This window comes from Aulonocara sp. 'chitande type north' Nkhata Bay, linkage group LG14, assembly GCF_057382095.1.
Source record: "Aulonocara sp. 'chitande type north' Nkhata Bay isolate Kocher_YH1m ecotype deep benthic linkage group LG14, A_spYH_male_GT1.1, whole genome shotgun sequence".
In the NCBI taxonomy this organism is placed as follows: Eukaryota; Metazoa; Chordata; class Actinopteri; order Cichliformes; family Cichlidae; genus Aulonocara; species Aulonocara sp. 'chitande type north' Nkhata Bay.
Genome location: NC_141357.1, coordinates 20,342,213 through 20,366,319, shown reverse-complemented (window position 1 = coordinate 20,366,319; position 24,107 = coordinate 20,342,213). Strand labels below are relative to the sequence as shown.

Genomic DNA, 24,107 nt, shown 5'->3' with positions numbered 1-24,107 from the left:
AGCTATTTCGGAGTGTAATGTGTATTTTTTCAAATAAATAATCATGAAAAATAAAGAAAATGTTGTTCGACGCCCCGACCACACCTTTACGTCACGCAATGCGACCTTCAGGTTCTGCGGGGGAAGTTAGCTTTTCAGCCTTCAAAAGACTAAAGCGCGAGACTGAAGAGCAATGCTGGAATAGAAGCTTGCTGATTGATAGGTGAGATTTGAAAAGATGAAGATATTTACGCTAAAGAAATAACAAAAAACACAGTCTGTGAAGATTTATGTTTTAAAAATAAAGTTCCACCCAAATGCTTAGTAAACACCTTTTTCATTATGTTAGGAAAATTGAAAATAAGTGCAAATAGATTTATTGAAAAATGTACGTGCGTGGAATTACAGTATAATAAGGCAAAAGCAGAATTTGTATTGTACTAAAGAGCTTGAAAGTCAATTCTTTTGTAGGTATGCATTTATTGCACCAGAAGAGTGTTTAGCATCACTAACATGCTGAAAAATAAAGCTGTTGCCATTAAGATGCTTTCCAGAAGGTACTGCATAGTGGATGAATATATTATGGTATTTTTACATGTTCATAATTCCATCAGTTCTGACAAGATCCCAAACACAAGTGACGGAAATGTAGTTCCTTCTTGACAGTCCTCTCTCAATTGACTCAAACAGCAGATGGATAAACTGTATGGGTAGATGCAACTCTCAGGTCCTGTTTCAGGTCTTTGTTGTGTGTGTGTGTGTGTGTATATACAGTGGGGCAAAAAAGTATTTAGTCAGCCACCGATTGTGCAAGTTCCCCCACTTAAAATGATGACAGAGGTCAGTAATTTGCACCAGAGGTACACTTCAACTGTGAGAGACAGAATGTGAAAAAAAAAAAATCCATGAATCCACATGGTAGGATTTGTAAAGAATTTATTCGTAAATCAGGGTGGAAAATACAACTCAATACTTTGTAACCTTTGTTGGCAATAACAGAGGTCAAACGTTTACTATAGGTCTTTACCAGGTTTGCACACACAGTAGCTGGTATTTTGGCCCATTCCTCCATGCAGATCTTCTCGAGAGCAGTGATGTTTTGGGGCTGTCGCCGAGCAACACAGACTTTCAACTCCCGCCACAGATTTTCTATGGGGTTGAGGTCTGGAGACTGGCTAGGCCACTCCAGGACTTTCAAATGCTTCTTACGGAGCCACTCCTTTGTTGCCCGGGCGGTGTGTTTTGGATCATTGTCATGTTGGAAGACCCAGCCTCATTTCATCTTCAAAGTTCTGACTGATGGAAGGAGGTTTTGGCTCAAAATCTCACGATACATGGCCCCATTCATTCTGTCCTTAACACGGATCAGTCGTCCTGTCCCCTTGGCAGAAAAACAGCCCCATAGCATGATGTTTCCACCCCCATGCTTCACAGTAGGTATGGTGTTCTTGGGATGCAACTCAGTATTCTTCTTCCTCCAAACACGACGAGTTGACTTTATACCAAAAAGTTCTACTTTGGTTTCATCTGACCACATGACATTCTCCCAATCCTCTGCTGTATCATCCATGTGCTCTCTGGCAAACTTCAGACGGGCCTGGACGTGCACTGGCTTCAGCAGCGGAACACGTCTGGCACTGCGGGATTTGATTCCCTGCCGTTGTAGTGTGTTACTGATGGTGACCTTTGTTACTTTGGTCCCAGCTCTCTGCAGGTCATTCACCAGGTCCCCCCGTGTGGTTCTGGGATCTTTGCTCACCGTTCTCATGATCATTTTGACCCCACGGGATGAGATCTTGCGTGGAGCCCCAGATCGAGGGAGATTATCAGTGGTCTTGTATGTCTTCCATTTTCTGATGATTGCTCCCACAGTTGATTTTTTCACACCAAGCTGCTTGCCTATTGTAGATTCACTCTTCCCAGTCTGGTGCAGGTCTACAATACTTTTCCTGGTGTCTTTCGAAAGCTCTTTGGTCTTTGCCATGGCGGAGTTTGGAGTCTGACTGTTTGAGGCTGTGGACAGGTGTCTTTTATACAGATGATGAGTTCAAACAGGTGCCATTCATACAGGTAACGAGTGGGGGACAGAAAAGCTTCTTACAGAAGACGTTACAGGTCTGTGAGAGCCAGAGATTTTCCTTGTTTGAGGTGACCAAATACTTATTTTCCACCCTAATTTACGAATAAATTCTTTACAAATCCTACCATGTGAATTCATGGATTTTTTTTTCACATTCTGTCTCTCACAGTTGAAGTGTACCTCTGGTGCAAATTACTGACCTCTGTCATCATTTTAAGTGGGGGAACTTGCACAATCGGTGGCTGACTAAATACTTTTTTGCCCCACTGTGTGTGTGTGTGTGTGTGTGTATATATATATATATATATTTTTTTTTTTTTTCCTAAGAACATTATTTTCATCTGCTAGTTTGTTTGTGTTTTAGGACTGCCCGAAGAACTAATTCTCAAGAATAATAATAATAAAAAATACAACAGTCTGGTTCCTTACATGCAAAATATATGGAAGAAGTTCTAAGCAGGAGTTCATGGTTCCTTTTCTGATTAAGTCAGATCCATTCTCTTCCATTTATCCTCATCAGGGTCATAAATCCCGTCTAACAAAGGGCGAGAGGCGGGTACACCCTGTACTGGTCGCCAGTCTGTCTCTGGGTCACATGGTTTATGAATAATGAAAAGTCCAATTATGGTGCAGGAGGCTTCTGCAACATTCATACTCTAATCAGGGAAGACTTGCCAAAGGTGAAAGTACTTTCTGAAGAAACTCACCTTGGGCAGCAATGCTTTAGACATATTGAACTAATGCTCACAATGCTAATAAACAGAGCACAAACTTTAAACCTGAAGAATTTTGATGAAAGCCAAATTACTGCACTTTGCCTCTGTGGCCACAAGAGGGCATTAAAGTAACACAATTCTACAAAAAACAAAACCAAAAAAAAGTCTGACTTAAAAGGGTCAATTCACCCCACATCAAAATATATTTTAATGCTGCCGACTTAAAAAAAACAAAAACAAAAAATCCTGATGACTTTAGTTAGATCTTCAGATTTAACAAGGCATTGTCTGGACAATAGGTTAGACACTAACTAGCATTTGATCTGTAACCATGAAATAGTTCAAAACAGTTTACAAATGTAAATTAGAGGTCAGTCATTCCCTTTTTCCTCACTCCATATAAAACATACATCTTGTTCTTTTAACAAATCTCTTTATTTTAAACTGGCACTGAATATGTGACTGATGTGGGGGGAAAAGAAGAAGAGTCAACCAATACACCAATTAAGATTTTAAAAAGAAATTACAAAAATACTCCTCAGCACACCACACTTGTGTAGAGACTCATTTAACCATCTGATAATAAAAAAAAAGTCAGATCTAAAATATCAACAAGATAAATACTAACTCCAAACAGGTCACAGGGAAAGTTGTAGCAGGGGAATGCAGCTTGCTACTTTGACTAGTAAGCTAGTAAAGTATACCAACATAGTATCCACTTCAGTAAACTCCACACTCGTGATTCATCTAAACTACCTGCTTGTTCAGTTTAAGCTTACACACGATTATGAATAGAGAAGTTTCCTTAATCCATCAATATTTACATCATACAATATTAAGTGCGGCCTTTAACAGTAGCTAGAGGCAAGGCTTGCAAAGAGCTTAAGTTGTTGGCTGTGCACAAAAAAAACAAAAAACAAAACCAGATGTTTTGTACAGTGTGGATAAGTTAGTGATATATTTTTTTAGCATATATATTTAAAAAAAAAAAAAAGTGTTTACTGCTCTTCTGCTCGTTGAACATCCTCAGCAGTGTTAAAAGGTGCTCCTCTCTTTAGCTACAGCCTCATCGCTTTAAAGATAATTTTAAAGAAGCCACTCACACGCTTGACCAGCTTAATGCAACACAATTCGCTGAGAGCAAATATGCATTGTCCTAATTTTGGTCCATATTGTTTCTACAGCTAATAAAAACAACACATCATTACACCTCTGGAAACCTTTCAACCAACTACAACCTGAAGCATTCAAAAGTAACACCCATGCTAGTGGAGAGCTTCATTCATTGGCAGGGATATAAACATGTCCTGACATGGTCTGAATATTTAATCTACTCAAACCATGTCTTACCTCCTTTGTTCTCTGTAACATGTTATATAAACACTTCATAAAATGATAGCAGGCTACACAAGTGTTAAAAAAAAAAAAAAAAAAAGACAAGACAGCAGGTCAGTGGCAACTAGCCTTAAGGGAGCACCAATTTAGGAGCCGAGGGAATGACAGCATGTCCCCGGCCATCTCCCCCCGCGAGTCCACTCTCACTGAGGTAACTTTCTGTTGGCCACAGCATCCAGCTCTACGCTGGAGAGGAAACGCCTGGACAGCCGGTGACAGTTGTAGCTCAGCTCTGTGGTATAGATGGTGCTGGCTTTCTTGGGGTAGATGATGGTGGTGCTCTTGAACTGCTTGGGACGATGGCGAGGCTGGAACTCTAGCTGTGTCACGTAGTGGCGCCAGGTGCTGTTGGACACAGCCATAATGGTCTGCCTGCAGTGTTCGAGGCTTTGGCCCCACGGCTCCAGGCTGACATTCTGGATGAAGTGGCGGTCTGAGTCATAGTGCACTGAGGAGGTGTATCTATGGATAAGAGAGAATGCAGCGATTTTAGTCAAACAAAATACAGTAAAGCTAACTCGTGAGCCAACAGTGCCACTTTTCTCTTGTACGTGCTTTTTGGGCTGTCACATCAAAGACAACACACCTCATTTCCTTTGGTGGTAATGGATCAAGTGCTATGCCTTCCCCGAAGGACAGCGGGTGTAGCTGTGGGAAAGATCCAGCAGGTAAAGCTGGAACCTGCAAAACATGAAACAGACCCTCAGTGGATACATGGGACCTTTGGCCCAGTTCAGAGCCACAGGCGCTTTAAACAAGACGTTTTGGTTTTTTACGCATATAAACAAATAACTTTAAAAAAAAAATGTATGTTCAGTGCTGAAGTGCCCTACTTCTTTACTTAAAAGAGGGCTGTTGCCTAGTAACTTCAATAACCTCTACTTTATGTCTCAAATCAATAGCAACATGCATTCAAAAGTAAAACAGTCATTTTTAAGAGCAAGAAGTCAGATTTCAGGTGCAGTTCACGACCATTTGTTTTGCTCCGACAGGAAACTGATGGGTTAGATCACAGGATGTAGTGAGACACACTGGTGGTACGTACCAGGGAACCCCTTCCTTCGTCTTCGGACACAGAGCTCACTCCACCGGCTTTATCTGCGGACACAGGCAGCAGCCAGGCACTGGGGCTCGGACTAGGGGGTAAGCCAGAGTCCGGGCTATCAAGTCCTCTCTCAGCCCTGCAACTCATATCCAGAGGATCTCCTTCACATAAATTTGGCAAGTTCAAACTGCCAACCATTTCTAGGTAAAAGTTGCAAAATCCCAGCGAGTAAGAGGCAGGTTACGAAAGAGGATTCCTTCCAGCGTGCAGTCCGCCGTATTCTTCTTCTTCTTCTTAATTATTCCGTCACAGAGTCCCGCGGTGTAGCTGCTAACCTCTTCCCGGACAGCATTCACGGCTGCACGCTGGAAAAGTCATCAACCAGGCGGTAAATCAGTTTCCTTCCCTCCACAACGCCAAAGCCAGAAACTCGAGCTTTCGAACTTCTTTATCTTAACATCTCAAAAACGCCGAGCACTTTGTGCCACCTCCACGGTGAAGACATTCAGAGAGACTTGAGCAGGTTTGTCTCTGAGAAACACTGAGCTTGTCCTGCTGCCCGCGGGTCCTCTTCAAACTTCTTCCCCCTTCAAAGGGGGCTTTCAGATCCACGAACACAGGAAAGGAAACGCCTTTCGAATCACTTGAGTGGCTGCTGATTGGTCAGAAGATAATTAGCAACAAGAGACCGGGCCAGACATGGGAACTTTTCCAGATCCTCATTCACTTGCAACCTGGCGAAATCAGGTTGATGCGTTTTCCTGGTATTGTTCGAAACGCGCAAGTGAGAAAAGAAGTAGTGTACGCCCATGTTATGAAGCATAAGGAAAAACTTTATGCTTTGCACTGTTTTTGCACTGTTGCCCGTGGAATACAGGCAATTCAAAGCAGTGGCATTTTGCACCTGAAGGAACTAATGCAGGAGTATCAAACATAAGGCCTGGGCACAGGAATGGCAAAGACTTTTTCCTAACACAATTTTCCAAAATGTGAAGGAGTGCATATAGATTTTGATTTTTTTAAAACTGTATTTTCATAGGACTAGCGTTTCCTATTGATAAAGACCACCGCCCCACTGGCATTCATACTACACCAAAGTAATAAAAGTAATGGATACAAAAAAATAAAATAAAATCAGTTAACTTACAGAAAATGTTTTTTTTTTCTTTTTTAAATTAAGTCCACATTTTTAAAAAACTTTTTCTCCAGTTTTACACGTTTATGTTGTTTTACTGCTCTGGCCAATGTAGCATAACAGAGGGCTGCATGTGGCCCAAGATGTAAAATAATGTGCACACTAAATGCAGCCATCTAGTTTGCCAATGAGGACTTATGGAGTTGGGAGACACCGATGTCCAAATGCATAAACACAGCCAGGGAAAAGGCATCGGATAAGGTTTTGGTGTCTGCAAGCCAAATTTGGAATATATTTGACCTTGAGATCAAAAAACAAACCTATTTGTGCACTTTTATGGACACACATTCACTAAAAGAAAACCTTTACCTTCTATCACTAAAGATGATTTTTAACAGAGGAGTAACCTTTACAGAATATGACTGCACACTTGTGCGATTAAGGTCAAAGACAGCCTAAGTGTTAAAAACCGAAGGGAATCCAAAGATCCCGTTTGCTTAAAGAAGCTACGAGTTCAGTTTGGGTCACGGGACAAACACAGCAAAAACAATCAGAACACCTATGATCACGCCCCCTTTTAATGAATGGCACACAGATTTCAACCCCACACTGAATTAAAACAGATGAGCAAAAAAAGAAAACCCACGGTTATCCTTGAAGTATAGTATTTTCAGCTTTAATTAAGATCAGGCCTCCTGGAATAGATATGTCGAGAGAGAAGCAGCCAGAAGCTCTCTGATTAGAGTTTAGTCAACAACTCCACATTCTGCAAAACAACAAAAAACTGTGCAACAATTAAGTAATGTTACAAAACTCGGGCTTTAGTGTAATAAAACCACAGAGGTACATGACATGTGTAACAACATCAAACAGTTAAGGAAGTTTCCTCATAATCCACTCTCAGCTTGGGTAGGCATCAGTCAGAAAACTCAGTCAACTTCTTCCTCCTTCTCCACGAATACAGAACGCAGCACAATGATGGAGTCTTTGCGATGAATAACCGCAACAAAGTTGAAGGCCATGCCAGCCTACGCTTTTCAAGATGCGATTTCACAGCCTCTTCTTAATGAGCTTCTCTAGTTTGCGGATACGTGAGGATTCCTGCTCAGGGGTGGGGGTACTGAAGGACAGAGAGGGCCCACCGTCTGCCCCCGAGGGCGGAGTGGGTAGCCTTTGCCTGAAGAGCTCCAGCATGCTGCTCTGCTCGCTGCGCTTCAGGCCCTACGCACACAAAATAAAAATAAAGCACACACAAATATATATTTAAAAAAATAATAATAAAGGACGCAGGATAACAACGACAGGTAAATGAACCTATGCAGCACAGCCTTATGGGAGATATCGTTGAAAGCTAGATGAGAAAATCCACACTGGCAGAGACAAGCTAACTGACCTTCATATCCAGAATCTTCTGGAAGGTCTCGGGATTGCCATCAGCCAGGAGCTTGATGTAGTTATCAACAAACACCACCGGAGGTTCATGTGGGGCCATCACCACCTGCAGAAAAGTAGAGTTTAGGATTGTTGATGTCGCCTTACCCTCCCACCACAACCACCAGCACCAACCACCTTCCTGTGAGCCATCACACGCTGACCCGAGAGATCTTTAAGTGATCCCATATGGGGGCAGCTATGGGCCAAATGGGAGGAAAAGGAGGGGCTCCAGCTGATGGAGCCATGCAGTTCTAGCTGCAAACAAAGTTTAGATTATACTTCTATATTTAGGCACTTCTCCTTTTACACACCAATTACCTCAAGCACCAGTGGATCACCCATAATTATTTTGGAGGTATAATGAGTCTGGGTGAAAATCAGCTTTACGGAAGAGCAGGCAAAAAAAAAAAAAAAGTTTAATGGGGCGCAACTTTTCTGGATTTAATCCTCTTGGTTGTTTTTTTGTTGTTGTTTTTTGTTTTTTCCCTACAACAGAGACTGGGTGGAAAACGCAGATCAGTTAGCATTTCTTGAAGCCGCTACAAAGAAGGAAGACCAACACATGGCTGACAGACCACCCCTATTCCCATCTCATGCATACGCGTCCACAGAAGGCACCAGCTCACAAAATGTTTCTCCTATCTGTCACTTAACAGAGTCTAAAGTCTTTCAAGCTTTGGTTCCATCTTCACTCGAGGTAAAATAAATGAGAAGACGAGCTGCGGAGGGAGTGAGCGAATGGAGGAATCAGAAGCAAAAGACGGAGCGAGTGAAGAGCAAGCATCAAAGGCTCAGGATCGTGTGGAATTCTCTGCTTTCTTACAAGCTCTGCTGACTGAGTGATTTACTAAGCAACTGTCCTGGAGCCAGGCCAAGAGCAAGGCCTGTAGGGACCCTTGTAAAAAAAAAAGAAAAAAAAAAAGAAACAAAGAAAGATGGAGATGCAGTTTAGAAGTAAAATGGGCATTAAAAGGGAGAGAGAAACCGAGTAAGTGGGGTGGGGAGATTTAGCACAGTGAGAAGGGTAGGGATGAGAGCTACCTTTAAAATACTCTCTAAAAGAGAAGAGAACTTCAAAAGTGGGAAAGAGAGACGGAGCCATGGCAGGCTGGGCTGGGTGTGGAAAACAGCCACGTCTCAGAGGCTTTGTACCGGCCAGGAGAGGCCGTCTCAGACGGACCAAAAAATTCCTATGCACTTTGAACATAACTAAGTACTGGCTCGCAAAACAGACAGCCCAAATAAAGACAGGTGACAAATTAAAGGAAAAAACCATAAGGAAAAACGAAACACACCCATTTCATCTTTTCCAGGATGACAATACTCCCATCCACACACAGGGAATCACAAAATGGGTTGACGAGTAAGAAAATAACACATGCTATGACTTTGTCGTCAACAGGTCGCAAATGTGATCAGAAAAGGCACTAAATAATAACACACACAGAAAATTGTCCTATCTATAAAGCATGGTGGAGGGATCATTGTTGTTTAGAACTGTTTTGTGTTTTGGAACTGTTAAAAACAAATTAATATTCTGAGCTAGGCAGGCTGGTGACCTAAAAAGCTGCTACAATAAACATCTCATGGAGGTTGCACTTGATAACTGAGGTTCCCTAGGTTACCAAATTCAAGTATACCAGGGAGCAGATGGAGTGATTTCTCAGTAGGTTTCATTTATTTTTGGCACATTATGTATATATTTTATTTTGTATAGATGTTATTTATTTATTGTGATTACTTCTTGGCCTTCTTTTAGCGCCAATGTGCAACAGTACCGCAATTTTGTTGTACTATTGTACAAATTATGAGTGTGCAGTGACAATAAAGAGGTAAACTAAAAAAAACATGCCTGTGTGTTATCAGTTTTATCTAAAATTCGATTAGAGTTCCAACTGAAATTTTGGTAATTTTAAAAGGTTAAACACAAAAACATGAAAGACTGCATTTATCCTCTGTTTTATGGCGCATTCTAGCAGTTTTCAGGTGATTGTTTTGCTTCATGACACAAAACTTAATATTTTGGTGGTGGCACACTCAATGTGGACTACCTACCTTTATAGGCTAAAGAGGCAGAGTCTGAGATAAAACTGAGCAAAAAAGCAGAGCGAGTGCTGGATGTGTATGAATCACATCACCGTGTCAGAAAAACAACTCCAATAAATCATTATGTTGTTCCACTTGTGCTGTCAGTGAAGTGTTTGATAATCTATTAACCATAACTCTACCTCACACACGCAGCTTGTTATGCTACTCAGGAAGCAAGCATAATCAACGTCTGCTGCTTTAAGTCACAGTAACATCTACTTGCAACAAAACACCATGGTTTTGATCTTCATTTGGTTCACAAATGCTGTTATTCTTATAATTCTAAGATCAGCTGATTTAAATACTAACTATTTTAAACTCTAATTTACCCCCATGGACTTCAAGTTCTCCAGGGTATAAATGAAAACTTGCAAAACAAAGCTGTTTCCGTTCAAAGAACTTAGACTGCACTTAATTAATTGACACGTACAAGGAATCTGCTTTAATCTCAGAGCTTTAAATACTTAAAATTGCTCCTTTAACGCTCCCACTGAATTGCAGTTTCTCAGGAAGACGGATTTTAATTTCAAGCCACAGCATCACAGAGTGTAATTTAAAACTATCGTTGAGGTTAGGCAGAGGAATTCTCGTATTGACCTCCTTTCATTGGGATTGTCTTTCAGAGGCTTCACTCTAAGCTCAAGGTGGAAGCAATTACCTACAAGGAACCTTGATGTTACACAAAGTCAATGCGTAAAATGTTGGATAGTACAAAAAGCTTCTCTTTACCGTCTACAAATAGTTACAGTAATATATCTTCTTTACATATAGTCTATATTATCATTCAGTCTATCATATCATTAGAAATACTCCCTGTTAATGTATTTACAATTTACAGTGAATTTTCCTCAGCAGTTTGTTTGGTATCAAGTTTTTGGTTTTTTGACATGTCTGCTGTATCAGATTTCTAGCCTTCGGAATGATGATTCTGTCTCCAGTTGTCACAGTAATGCATATAAATCAATCAAAGTTAGCAGCTATGTCTGTGAGAGCTTTCCACAAGCCATGCAGATCACATTCCAGCTAAAGGGGCCCACTGGCAGTCGAATTCAGGAAAAAAAAAGAATAAAAAGAAGCAGACAGTTGTGGGTTGATGTGAATGAATTAACATAATTCTATAATGTGAAAGCCTTCTTAATGTGTGGCAGATGAGTGGAAATGTACGTACGCACATTCAGGGCATTTATCAGGCAGACAAAGACAGGTTCTACAGAGGCCCCGTGGAACAGAGCGTATCCCTGCAGACAATGGGCTGAACAGACGATCGAATATGAAATGGTTAGGAGGGTTTGCAAAGACAGCAAATGTCTAAGACAAAACAATGTTAGTGCGCCCGAGGGCCAGAATCTAAGCTAGGGTGTAAAAGCGCCATCAATCTAAACTATTTCTTATACAGTCTCACAGAAATCCACTCCCTTACTGGGAAAGCTTGGCCAACATAGCATGATCAGAGCAGGTCACACTTAATCACACATCAAGACTGTCCATCTTTTAGAGGAAACACGGCCTCCTGGGAGCCCAAGAGGAAAATCAGGGACAGGCGGGTGTTTTCTACCCTCGTGGGACAGTTAATTAGGGCGAGATTAATCTATGGCATCCGCATACCAGTGTCCTCAGGAGCCTCATAAGGGCTGATCCCAGTGACTGCACTCCACAGCTGAAAACAACGTCCTGCATACAGCATGCCATTCTGCACGTGTGGCTGTGTATTTTTCCGCGGGTAGACACAAGGTTATAAGCATTTATTTATTTACTCACTCATACCTTTCCACTGGCTCAAAGTCAACCACATACTGAGTTAAGAGTATGAGCGTGAGTATTACGTTGGCCTGTTTAGCATTCATTAAAACAGCAGTGCATTAGATTTGTTCCTATTCTTTCATTACCTCCTGTGAGACGCTTTATTTTGTGGAAACATGCTTATAAAGTGTTAGTGTAAGTGGGGTTAAGGACACAATTAAAGGACTGTTCTGCCCAAAATAAACTCCAAGTAGATAATCTGCTCAAGTGACTCAAGACAAACATTTAAAAGTTGGCTCGCCCGTCCAACCACAAACACTCGCAGGAGAAATGTTTGTTCAGTCTATTGTTGAGATCGGTGGAAAAGCAGTTAGCTGTAGGTCGTGCCAGATTGTTCTTGGTTAAATGTTAGTGTCAGCACAAAAGCTCGTGTTTAACTGGATCTGTCAAGTTTCGACATCAAATCTGTAAAACGGCAAATAAAGGATAAAGGAAAACCCCCAAAACCCTTTACACTGCACCTACGTAAAAGGCTCTATCTTACAGGCGAAGCCTTTAAAGGTCAGAAAAAGGAGCTTCAGTTGTTAAAAAAAAAAAAAAGGCCAGCAGGAATTTAGCCACCTAAGTTAGATATAATAAAATCTTAAGTGACCCATAAAAATGACTATCATTGATACTGTGTTTAAGTTTAACTATATGGTATTTAAAGCTCTCATTTAAATCCATCGGTTTAAGATTCTTGGTTTATGCAAGAAGTGTAAACCAGCGGCCTAAGAAGCAAGGTTAAGTGGTTTTCCAGCATACATTTAAGGACGGTTAACTGGGATTGTTTTCATACTTGCACAAACATTCACTTGAAAGCTGCCAGGAAATACGTGCCTGAATCAAACAGCTGCACCGAAGTCAAGCTCACATTAATGCCACCCCTCCCACTCCTTACCTTAAGTATCATCTCTGCACGAGTCATGCCTTTAACCACTATCTTGGTGTAGCTGGCAGGTGCCTTGCGGAGCACCTGGGAGCCTATGGAGGGCAGATCCAACAGGACCGTCTTCAAGGAGTGAGTGTCGAGGAGAAGCTGGTGGGATAGTTTGCACAAGACTTAAACTCAGCCTTATACAATCAATCGCAAGTAAATGTATCCAAGAGCCATAACTTTTCAGACAATTACAGTAGGGGTTTTCTGTTCACCACAACAGTGGATTTTAAATCAACCTATCGTGATGTGACTAAAGTGCAGACTTTCAGCTTTAATTTAAGGGCTTTAAATGGTATTGCATTAACTGTTTTAGAAATCCAACATGCCCCGCTCATAACGATGCCTCCACCATGTTTGATAGATGATGTGATTTGACTTGGATCAAAGCTATTTTTCTCCTTCTCCATCACTTTATTTTCCTATCAGTCTGATATCAGGTCATTCAATAGATGTTTTCTGGCAAACTCTAATCCTGAGTATAACCATTCATTTGCAACACTTTGTATTTATGTTCATACAGGAGTCTCTTGATTGTAGTCTTTGTTAATGATATGTCTACCTCTTTGACAGTTGTCTTGAGAAGGTAGGTGTATCATTTTCTCAAGTTTTCCAAGTCAAGAAAATGAGGATGTTGTCAAGAGGGTTTTATTAAACAAGGAAAAATGTTGCGATAAGCCATTTTAGTTGTCTTCAGCGGCCTTCCAGGCCGTTGACAGTCATTGTCCTGGCCAGTGCATTTATACAATACTTGAATGAATGTACCAGACTGCTGATTTGGCCACTCTTAAGTTTCTAATAGGTCGATTTTGTTTTTCCAGCCTAATGGTGACCGCCTTCACCTGCATCATCAACTTTTTGGACCTCACATTGAGTTTCAGAAAAGAAAACACCCCACTTAACTCCAGATCTTGTATATGCTTTGTAATGAAATAACAAAGGAACAGGCCCTCTGACTGGGGAGGATGACACATAAAAATGACTCTAAGTCCTACATAGTTACCGTAATGTAATACTTTTGTTAAACCCTTTAAAGTAAAAAGGAAAGTCACATTTTAATTGTTTGGTTTTAAATCCCTTGTGGTGGTGTAAAGAGGCAAAGCTATAAAAACACTGTAAGGCCCTCATTGTATATGCATCACAACAGTAATGCATCTTAATACAGATTGCAATAAATGAAACTTACTTGTTCAGCTCCCACCATGCTGATAGGCTTACATCTAAACAAGTGGTTGATGAATTTGGGAATGAAAGAACTAAGGATAGAAAGAAATGACAAATATATCAACAAACAGGAGCTTTCACACAGGGCTTAAATAAAGAAGTGTAAATGTGTGCTTATGCACTGTACTTTGTGAACTTGATGCAGAATTGCGTGAAATATTTGCGTGTGGAGGCGAGATTGTCTCTGATGATTGGCACATTTTGTTTAATGTGCATTATAATGGATGTCACATAAGGACTCTGGTCACCAACATGCTCCACACTCTGCCACGGCATCTAGAGGCGGAGAATTAGAAGTTTAGCATATTTACCATCTGGTTAATACAAGAAATCCTTTAAATGCACTGAAATAAAGAGAACTCTACTGTTTTTCTTAATGAAGATTTTTGACAAACAGACATTCCCAAAACAACGATCTTTTGGGGATTTCTAAAAATACACTATAATACCAAAAGTACTCGCTTGTCTGTCTTCACACATATGATCTTCAGTGACGTCCCATTCTTAATCCATAGGGTTTAATATGACGTCAGCTCTTCAGGGAAGCTATTCCACAAGGTTTAGGAGTGCGTTTGTGGGAATTTTTGAGCCACACACTGATGTTGGACCAAAAGGCCTGGCTCTGTTTTAATTCATGCCAAAAGGGTTCTATCAGTTTGAGGTCAGGACTCTGTGCAGGCCAGTCAAGTTGTTCCCCACCAAACTCACTAATCCATGCCATTATGAACCTTGCTTTTTAAACTGGTGTGTAGTAATGTTGGAAGAAGAAGGGGCCATCCCCAAACACCCTGCAGAAAGTCGGTAACCTCTGTGCACTATGTGCCTATGTGACCCTGCTCTGTGATTTTTTGTGGCCCACCACTTTCCCAGTCACTTCCATTTGTTATAACACCACTAACAATTGACTCTGAAATATTTAGTAGCGAGGAAAATTCACAACTGGACTTCTTGCACAGGTGACATCTTATCATGATCGCCTGCTGGAACTCACTGAGCTCCTGAGAGCGACCCATTCTTTCACAAATACAGTGGAACCCCGACTTATGAAATTAATTTGTTCCAGAGGGTCTTTCATAAGTCAAAATTATCGTAAGTCGAAGCTCCTTTTTCCATTGCCTTTTAAGTGAGGCGATGCTGGCTGAAGACAGCATACGTATGCATGCATACATACGTACGTGTACATGTACATTACATTATGGAATTTAATTCTAAACTTTAAAACGAAAACTTACATTTACGTTAATTAATTTACGTACGTAAACTGTGCAATGATATTTTTTAAACATTTTTTTTAAACTCGCTCATATTTATGCTTTATGCCGGCCCCATTATGAATGAAAAATAGGCTGATTGCAAACGAAAAGCACACGAAATAGCGCACTGCAACAACAATACATCTTTCACGTGGAACAGTGAAACGCATTTCGCAAACGGATTTCGTTACACGGGCATTTTGTCGTACCACGGGCAAAAATATTGCCGTTAAGTGCCTTCGTAACTTGAATTTTTCGTTAAACGGGGTCTTCGTAAGCCGGGGTTCCACTGTACTTGTAGAAGCTGTCTGCATGCCTAGGTACTTGATTTTATAAGCTGTGGCCATGAAACTGATTGGAACGACTGAATTCAAAGATCTGAGTGGGTGAGTGAATACTTTTGGCAACGTAGCGTATTTACAATACGAGCTGAATGTGTGAGTGCATGATTGTGCTCAACCTTGCTCATAGCAGTTAGTGCAGGATCACAAGCAGCATCAAGATCCTGAACAAGCAGCTGGATACTATTTGAGATCACACTGTGAACACATGAAAAGGGAAATCGTCACACTCTTCACATAATAGCAGCTAGGCTTTTTTTTTTAGAAGAAATAAAAGCCGGTTTGCAGTTGTCACGTACGTGCTGAATGTGTCCATCTCCCCCGTCAAATTGATTCTCTCTACCAAGACTTTATCTACCTTCTCCTTCAGCTTCTCTTCCAACTGGAACACAAACAGACAAAAACATGAATGTGCACATAAACAGACAAATAAATGGTCTTTACTAAGAAAACATCAAATGTCTTTTTTAAATTGTCTGTGTGAAAGGACAGAATGGATGAAACCTTTAAGGCTTTAATCATGAATGTTTTCCTGATCAAACGTGTAATTCTGTTAACTGTTAACATGATGGACACGTTGCACGCTCCCAAAGGTATTTCTTTTGCTGATGAAGATCTAAGTTACATGATGCACCATATGTGTACATGCCTGCTGTGTTGTAGCCAGACAGTACTCCGCAGTGCTCAGAATGCTACAGATCAGGCAGAGCTCGTCTACAGTGAACTTTGCTGCTTCAGAGACTTCTTTTTCTTTCAACAGGCTGCTGATGGTAAGACCCCCGCTGTTAGTGCTGGATCTGGACAGAGATTGACAAAATGAGAGGGAGAAAATCAGCAGTGGAAAGAGATAAAACAGAAAGAGACAGAGGGGTCATGGCTGGTCCGAGCAAAATACAAGAGGAGAAAAAACAAGCTTTAAGGCTTTATAACATACTTTACAACCCTATTAAGAAAAAAAAGTGCTCTGTAAAATGTAGATCAATTAACATTATATTATATTTATGATGATATCACGTCACCTCTTCTTTTAACAACACTGTCAGCACTTGGGAACTGAGGAGACAAATAACATTTTCCCATTCTTCCTTGGTACAGAATTTCAGTGTTGTGGTATTTTTATTTTTTCATGTGTGTAATTTATCAAAGGTTTTCAGTGGGTGAAAGGTCAGGCCTGCAGGCAGGTCAATTTAGCACCTGGTCTCTGTTGAAATAAATGCAGAACATAGTGAGGCATCATCTCCCTGAAATCAGCGAGTATGTTGCTACAAAACGGCTAAATAGCTTGGTCAGGATTAATGTGCTGTCATGTTACATACACTAAAGCATTGAACACTATAATGGATGTTGGTTTGTGACAAGAAGAAAGATTTTTTTTACATTTTGATTTGTCAGACAACAAAACAGTTTTCCACATTACCGCAGTGGATATTTCTGTTAATTTATATTTTTTTCTTTGACTGGCTAAAATAATAATAATAATGATAATAATAGTCTACTAACAGGACACTGCAGAGCTCAGATGGAAGAAACACTGGGTGGGTGAAGACTGTATCCCCATAAATATGGAGGTTTGTGCAAGGAACAGAAATCAGATCCATGGCTGAGTATCGCAGGATTTGAGACTATGTGTGTGGGTGAAGGAGATCGAACAGGTACTGAGGGGGCAGGACATTAAAGGATTTATAAGTGAGAAGAAGGATCTTGTAAATGATGCGTGACTTAACCGCAAGCCAGAGGAGATTTATGGGGGTGGGGGCGATTTGTTGTCAGAGCTTGGTGCATGTTAGAAGCCTGGCAGTTGTATTCTGGACATACTGGAGTCTGTCCAGGGCTTTGTCAGATATCCAAAGGCATGGATGAGGGTTTCTACTACATAGTCATTGAGTGATAAAGCTACTGGTCCGGACGGGATTCCCGGCCGCGTCCTCAGGTCATGCGCGGCTCAGCTGGCTGGAGTGTTCACACACATCTTCAACCTTTCCCTCTCTCTGTCTGTAGTCCCAGCCTGCTTCAAAATGGCCACCATCGTCCCTGTACCCAAATCCTCCACCATCTCCTCATTGAACGACTGGCGACCTGTAGCCCTGACCCCCATCGTAAGCAAATGCTTCGAGAAGCTGGTCAGGGACTTCATCTGCTCTGCACTACCCGACTCACTGGACCCTCTACAGTTTGCATACCGCCACAACAGGTCCACTGATGATGCCATAGCCCTGACACTACACACTGCCCTGTCACACCTGGAGAAGAGAGACACGTATGTGAGGATGCTGTTTGTAGATTACAGCTCAGCATTCAATACCATCGTTCCCTCGAAGCTGGACAGGAAACTGCAGGATCTAGGACTGAGCAGCTCCCTCTGCAGCTGGATCCTTAGCTTCCTGTCTGACAGACGCCAGGTGGTCAGACTGGGCAGCATCACCTCATCCCCCATCACACTGAACACTGGTGCTCCACAGGGGTGTGTACTGAGCCCTCTCCTGTACTCACTCTACACCTAAGACTGCACAGCCACTAACAGCTCCAACATCAATGTGAAGTTTGCGGACGACACTACAGTGGTGGGTCTTATCACCAACAGTGATGAGACGGCTTACAGGGAGGAGGTCAGCGCCCTGACCCACTGGTGTCAAGACAACCATCTCACCCTCAACGTCGCAAAGACAAAGGAGTTGATAGTGGACTTCCGGAGGTGCAGAGAAGTACACACCCCCATCACCATCAACGGCGCTGCTGTGGAGAGAGTGAGCAGCTTCCGGTTCCTTGGAGTACATCTGGCTGAGGATCTTACGTGGTCAGTACACACAAACAAAACAGTGAAGAAGGCGCAGCAGCGCCTCTTCTTTCTCAGGAGACTGAAAAGATTCGGCATGAGCCCCCGCATCCTCAGGACCTTCTATCACTGTGCCATTGAGAGCATCCTCACTGGATGCATCACCACCTGGTATGGCAACAGCACCGCCTACAACCGCAAAGCTCTCCAGCGAGTAGTGCGGTGCTCTGAACGGATAATTGGAGGTGAGCTTCCCTCCCTCCAAGACATCTACAGGAAGCGGTGCCTGAGGAAAGCGGGGAGGATCATCAAGGACTCCAGTCACCCCAGCCATAAACTGTTCAGACTACTTCCATCAGGAAGGAGGTTCTGCAGCATCCGGTCCCGTACCAGCAGACTGAGAGACAGCTTTTTCCATCAGGCCATCAGACTGCTGAACACGTCATAGACACCTCAGCTTCACTACTGGAACTTTAACATTATGCACTCCATACTGTATATAAATGCCACTTGTTTTGCACATATTCAACTCTGTATATTTTATATATTTTATTATTATTATTATTATTATTATTATTATTATTATTATTTATTTTTTTAATTTTTTTTTTAACTATTTAATTTGTAAAAATGTGCATACACACACACACACCACACACACACACACACACACACGTAGGAAAATATTTAGTATACACATCCAGAAATGCATACACTATTATATATTGTACATATATTTATTAGTTTCAGGTTGGCCATTCTTGTATTTTGCTCGTTTGTGTTGTTGTGTTTGCACATCTCTGTTGCTTGTGGGGCTCGCACACAAGAATTTCACTCGCATGTGCTGTGCCAGTGTGCCTGCACATGTGATGTGACAATAAAAGTGATTTGATTTGATTTGATTTGATTTGATGACCAAAGTCAAGAGATGTTCATTAGGTGGAAAAAAAATAATCTGGTGACAGATTTGATATGAGCATGGAATGAAACTGTGGAGTCTAGAATGATACCCAGGTTGCAAACTTCAGGGAACTGTTAGATGGTGCAACTGTCAATAACAATGGGTACAACTCCTATCTTCCGGAGTAGGGCCTTGAGGGCGATAACCATTAGCTCTTGTTACGTTTCGGTGTTGTCAGTGTGTTGTTTTTGGCGTGACTGTTATGTGTTTCCTGTTTTACTTTGAAAGTCTGTGTTATCTTAGTCTTTTCAGTTTACGTTTCCCTGTCTCGTCAGTTCTGAGTTGCCCCAGCTGTGTTTCCCTCTTGTTGTCCATTTTCCTGATTGCTCCCTCTAGGTATTTAAACCCTGTGTTTCAGTGTGTCATGGTCGCGATCTCCCCCGTGTTGTAAATAGTTTGGTGTTTTGTTGTAAATAAATATTTTGTTGTAAATAGCTGTAAAATAGATTTGTCGATACTTTCGTTTTGGGATTTTGGTGGTGAGCTTTAGTGGGGGTTTTTTGTGTGTTTTTTTTTCTTTATTTTTACTTTTTTTCGTGTTGCACTCCGGTTGCCTAGGCCGGGGTGTAACATATGGGGGCTCGTCCGGGATTGCCTTCGCTGGGGGGTCCGGGGACCGCCCCAGCCTTTGTCGTCGCTGGAGGGTCCGTGGGACCGCTCCAGCCTTCATCCGCCTTCGCTGGAGGGTCCGTGGGACTGCTCCAGCCTTCATCCGCCTTCGCTGGAGGGTCCGAGGGACCGCTCCAGCCTTCGTCGTCTGCTGGAGGGTCAGTGGGACCGCTCCAGCCTTCATCATCTTCGTCTGCCTTCGCTTCAGCTGTCCGTCTCCGCTGGAGGGTCCGAGGGACCGCTCCAGCCTTCATCCGCCTTCGCTGGAGGGTCCGAGGGACCGCTCCAGCCTTCGTCGTCTGCTGGAGGGTCAGTGGGACCGCTCCAGCCTTCATCATCTTCGTCTGCCTTCGCTTCAGCTGTCCGTCTCCGCTGGAGGGTCCGTGGGACCGCTCCAGCCTTCATCCGCCTTCGCTGGAGGGTCCGAGGGACCGCTCCAGCCTTCGTCGTCTGCTGGAGGGTCAGTGGGACCGCTCCAGCCTTCATCAGCTTCGTCTGCCTTCGCTGAGGGGAGGGTCCGTGGGACCGCCCCAGCCTTTGTCGTCGCTGGAGGGTCCGTGGGACCGCTCCAGCCTTCATCCGCCTTCGCTGGAGGGTCCGTGGGACCGCTCCAGCCTTCGTCGTCTGCTGGAGGGTCAGTGGGACCGCTCCAGCCTTCATCGGCTTCGTCTGTCTGGATCAAACTTTTCACTTGGTGTTAAATGTTTGATTTTTGGGTGGGGGGAACTGTTACGTTTCGGTGTTGTCAGTGTGTTGTTTTTGGCGTGACTGTTATGTGTTTCCTGTTTTACTTTGAAAGTCTGTGTTATCTTAGTCTTTTCAGTTTACGTTTCCCTGTCTCGTCAGTTCTGAGTTGCCCCAGCTGTGTTTCCCTCTTGTTGTCCATTTTCCTGATTGCTCCCTCTAGGTATTTAAACCCTGTGTTTCAGTGTGTCATGGTCGCGATCTCCCCCGTGTTGTAAATAGTTTGGTGTTTTGTTGTAAATAAATATTTTGTTGTAAATAGCTGTAAAATAGATTTGTCGATACTTTCGTTTTGGGATTTTGGTGGTGAGCTTTAGTGGGGGTTTTTTGTGTGTTTTTTTTTCTTTATTTTTACTTTTTTTCGTGTTGCACTCCGGTTGCCTAGGCCGGGGTGTAACACTCTGCCTTGAGGCACACCGTGGTTAACTGGGGAAGAGATAGACCAGGAGCCTCCCGTGATGACAAAATGTGTTCATTTAAGAAGGTACTTATACAGCCCTGAGAGTGCTGTACCAGTTAGGCCAAGAAACTCAAATATGCGTGAGAGAAGGACGGTGTGAGAAAAAAGGAATAAGAATGCTGAAGTGCTGTGGTTGGATATCTTCCAAGGCAAGAGCTGATTTATTATACTTATAAGAGGGCACCGAGCAGGTACGTTCTGCCTTGCAGTTTTGTAATAAGTCCTGGTCATGGATTAAAATGTACTTTATTAAAGCACACACAAACACTCCATTTGACAAAAACTATGAATATACAAAAAACAAAAACAAAAAAAACAAACGGTAAATAAAAAACGAAGACTGTGGTATATTGTTTGTGCTTGCATTGTATTGTAATTGAAATGTTTGTGGTGGGACTTCACATTGTTTACAATTTGAGACAAAGAATTACTCTATGCCATTAAGTTATGCAATATTGACCTCGGGATGTTTTTTTATTCTTCTTCATGAATCTAGCTGATGTGGATCCTCTTTTCTACTGAGCTTTAAAGAGAACTCCTTTAAAGAATAAAATAAAACACTGGTAAAGAATCCATTATTATTTGTAACTGAGACACAAATGTGGGCCACTGGGCCAGTGAGACTTCACAGACGACCCAGTCATTAATAAATGTCAAAACAAAATATGTGTTTAAAACCACAACACAGCTCAACCTCCATTCTAGGGGCTCTTCCAAAACCAATTCACAGCACACCACACTGGACGGGTGTCTTTAAGTAAACACACTTGCAAAGAGTCTGAGTGCATCTATGACAGTGTATGTATACAAGTCAGAACATGGTATGCATTAGTCGCCATGCTCAAGTGTGTAATTACAGTGCAAAGCATACGCTTGTGTGTGTGTGTGTGTACACACCAAAGCTAGTGATGAGTTCTTAAGTGGCCAGTGAAGCAGAGATGTTTTTGCTGGTAGCATTTTGGGTTTTGCCACAGCTTAACCAACTCCAGATTGCTTACAACACGCTATTCTCATTCATCAAACAGAGCGAGGACTGAGGATGTTAGTTTCAGACTGAACTGCTAAACGGTCCCAGCAACAGTTTATGGGTGTGACACACTTGTTTAGGAAATGGTAATCCCAAATAAATATGTGTCATTGATGGAAATTGTTGAAAATTACTCATATATTTCAAAGTCTGATTTTTGTTTTTGTGTGGATTCAGCATCTTCAACAATGTCATGCTAGTTCTTTTTTTACTTACGTGTAAAGTGTTGCAGAGAACCACTGAAACGGTCATGTTGATAATATAACTTTTACCAATTACATTTTAGACATATCGTTTTTAATTTAGACTGAAAACCTGAAACGGTCTTACTTAGGCAGGTTGCCAGAGAGGATCTTCCAGGCATACTCTCTGAGGAATTTCTGGAAGATGGTTGTGAGGGCTATCATCGGTTCTCCAGTGCTTAGTTGGGAGCACTGCACCATACACTTTTTGTAATAGACAAACAGGTCAGCACAGCTGGGCAGTACTGCTCCACCCTCCTCCGTGCCAGCCTTGGGAGGGCCTTGTGCCCGGAAATCAGCCACAAACCGGTCAATCAGCTCACCCAGATTCCTGCAGAAACAGAAAAGAAAGCAAGCACCCATGCATGAAGTAGGGTCTTGTGAAATTAATTAAATCTATTTAATTAAAACAGGATTGTGTTTTTTCCCCATATATCGATTCATGGACGAACTATCAAGCAGACCGAGTGAGACGGATAAATAGGAGAAACTAGTTTAAGCATCAAAATAATCAGCGCTGCAGTCAACAGGTCCACAGCCAGTTGGTGTGGCCCACTCCTGCTGAATCAAGGAACTAAAGCCAAGGACAAAACAAGCAGGCCACTGTTCTCTTCTGCTATGTCCCACTGGGGACAAGCTGATCTGGCCGTTGCCTGTAAGGCTGTAGCTGCAGAATAGGTCAATCCCATCCCCTTGGACAGACAAACACTATTTAACGCTCCAAAGAGCCAAGAACCAGGGGCTGCATGCAAGCACCACAGTTCCAGAACTGTTACAGGAGCCATCACCAACACTGGGGGAGGGGAGTGACTGACTGAGGACGTAAGGGTGGTGGTAAAAAAGTGAAAGGGGAGGTGAAAAGAAAAGAAAACAGGCAGGAGGAATAAAGAGAAGGAAAATCAGACTTGGAGAAAGAGGGTTATAAAAAAATATAATATGGATCAAGAGAAACAAAACTGAAACATGTATTACATAAAGGGGGCCTGAAGAAAGGCTACCAAAAAAGAAAAAAAACATAAAGAGGTGGGAAAGAAAATAGGCAGATCTGCTGCGGCAGCACTTACTCAACCTCCCTCTCTCTTTCGCTCACTGTCTGTGGTTGTGGAGCTAATGGGAAACATTTATGCCACAGTGGATAGAGGAACAACGGATGGAAAGACAGAAAAAAAGGGAGTGAAGTAGAATAGGAAGGAGGGGAAGGGGGGTCTGATTGATGAGTGGGCAATGGAAAAAGTATGCATGTGCCAGCTTTACACACAACCTGCTCCCAATTCTGGGTTTGTGTACCCTGATCCAATTAGATCTTTCCTGCTTCTATGAGTGTGTGTTGCTCACTTGTCTTGGGACTCTATGTAGACGTATAGATGAGGTTCAAAGCATTTGGAGACAATGCCATGGAAAGGGTTGTCTGGAGCTTTGGGCTTCTTTGGCTAAAAGAATCAGAGAATAAAGGTGACAGGACATTTTTATTTAGCCCCAAGAAAGTTATTCATCAAAAGGAGGAAATATCTGAGAGCGCAATTACTTTGCGAAGAATGTCAATAAGGTCAATCCAGGTTAACTTACCTTAGTCAGATCTTCATCCTTTTCTGTGCCGGCCTCCTCTCCTGGCTCATCCTCCAGAAAGGGGTTAGTTGGGTCTAGTGGGCTGTCTGGCCTCTTCTGCTGTAAAAATAGAATAATAGAGCATGTAATAGCTTGATTCTCACTAAAGAATTTGTGGCATATCTATTACATATTATTATATTAAATATAACAAAGCTGTTTAATATTAAATTCAGGATTTATCACCTTTTTGTCAGCACAGACCATGCTTTCATAAATCTGCACCTCCAATAATTAAATTCCACTCAACCAAATCCCCGATTGAATAACCAACCAGCAA

At 42.2% G+C, this 24,107-nt stretch overlaps 2 protein-coding genes across 3 annotated transcripts in view; both read right to left on the bottom strand.

Annotated features, from left to right (window-relative positions):
* Positions 1 to 3,188: 3,188 nt before the first annotated feature.
* On the bottom strand, positions 3,189 to 5,916 carry rflnb (refilin B). The gene is made up of 3 exons (XM_086261434.1): positions 5,216 to 5,916; positions 4,757 to 4,851; positions 3,189 to 4,632 (listed from the first exon to the last, which is right to left on the bottom strand). Exons 1-3 carry the CDS (start codon positions 5,411 to 5,413, stop codon positions 4,314 to 4,316), a joined length of 612 nt encoding a protein of 203 aa, XP_086117560.1. The 5' UTR covers positions 5,414 to 5,916; the 3' UTR covers positions 3,189 to 4,313.
* A 994-nt stretch (positions 5,917 to 6,910) lies between these two features.
* vps53 (VPS53 subunit of GARP complex) overlaps positions 6,911 to 24,107 on the bottom strand; it is a 30,117-nt gene continuing 12,920 nt past the window's right edge. Inside the window, exons 12-22 of one of the 2 annotated variants that reach the window (XM_086261432.1) lie at positions 23,789 to 23,887; positions 23,558 to 23,652; positions 22,311 to 22,553; positions 16,056 to 16,203; positions 15,706 to 15,788; positions 15,526 to 15,604; positions 13,940 to 14,088; positions 13,775 to 13,844; positions 12,553 to 12,690; positions 7,744 to 7,848; positions 6,911 to 7,571 (exon numbers count right to left, since the gene is read on the bottom strand). In XM_086261432.1, coding sequence (XP_086117558.1) covers positions 7,401 to 7,571; positions 7,744 to 7,848; positions 12,553 to 12,690; positions 13,775 to 13,844; positions 13,940 to 14,088; positions 15,526 to 15,604; positions 15,706 to 15,788; positions 16,056 to 16,203; positions 22,311 to 22,553; positions 23,558 to 23,652; positions 23,789 to 23,887 — 1,380 coding nt within the window. In that variant the 3' untranslated portion in view covers positions 6,911 to 7,400. The remainder of the gene's footprint in view (positions 7,572 to 7,743; positions 7,849 to 12,552; positions 12,691 to 13,774; positions 13,845 to 13,939; positions 14,089 to 15,525; positions 15,605 to 15,705; positions 15,789 to 16,055; positions 16,204 to 22,310; positions 22,554 to 23,557; positions 23,653 to 23,788; positions 23,888 to 24,107) is intronic. The other variant, XM_086261433.1, reaches the window with a different exon arrangement.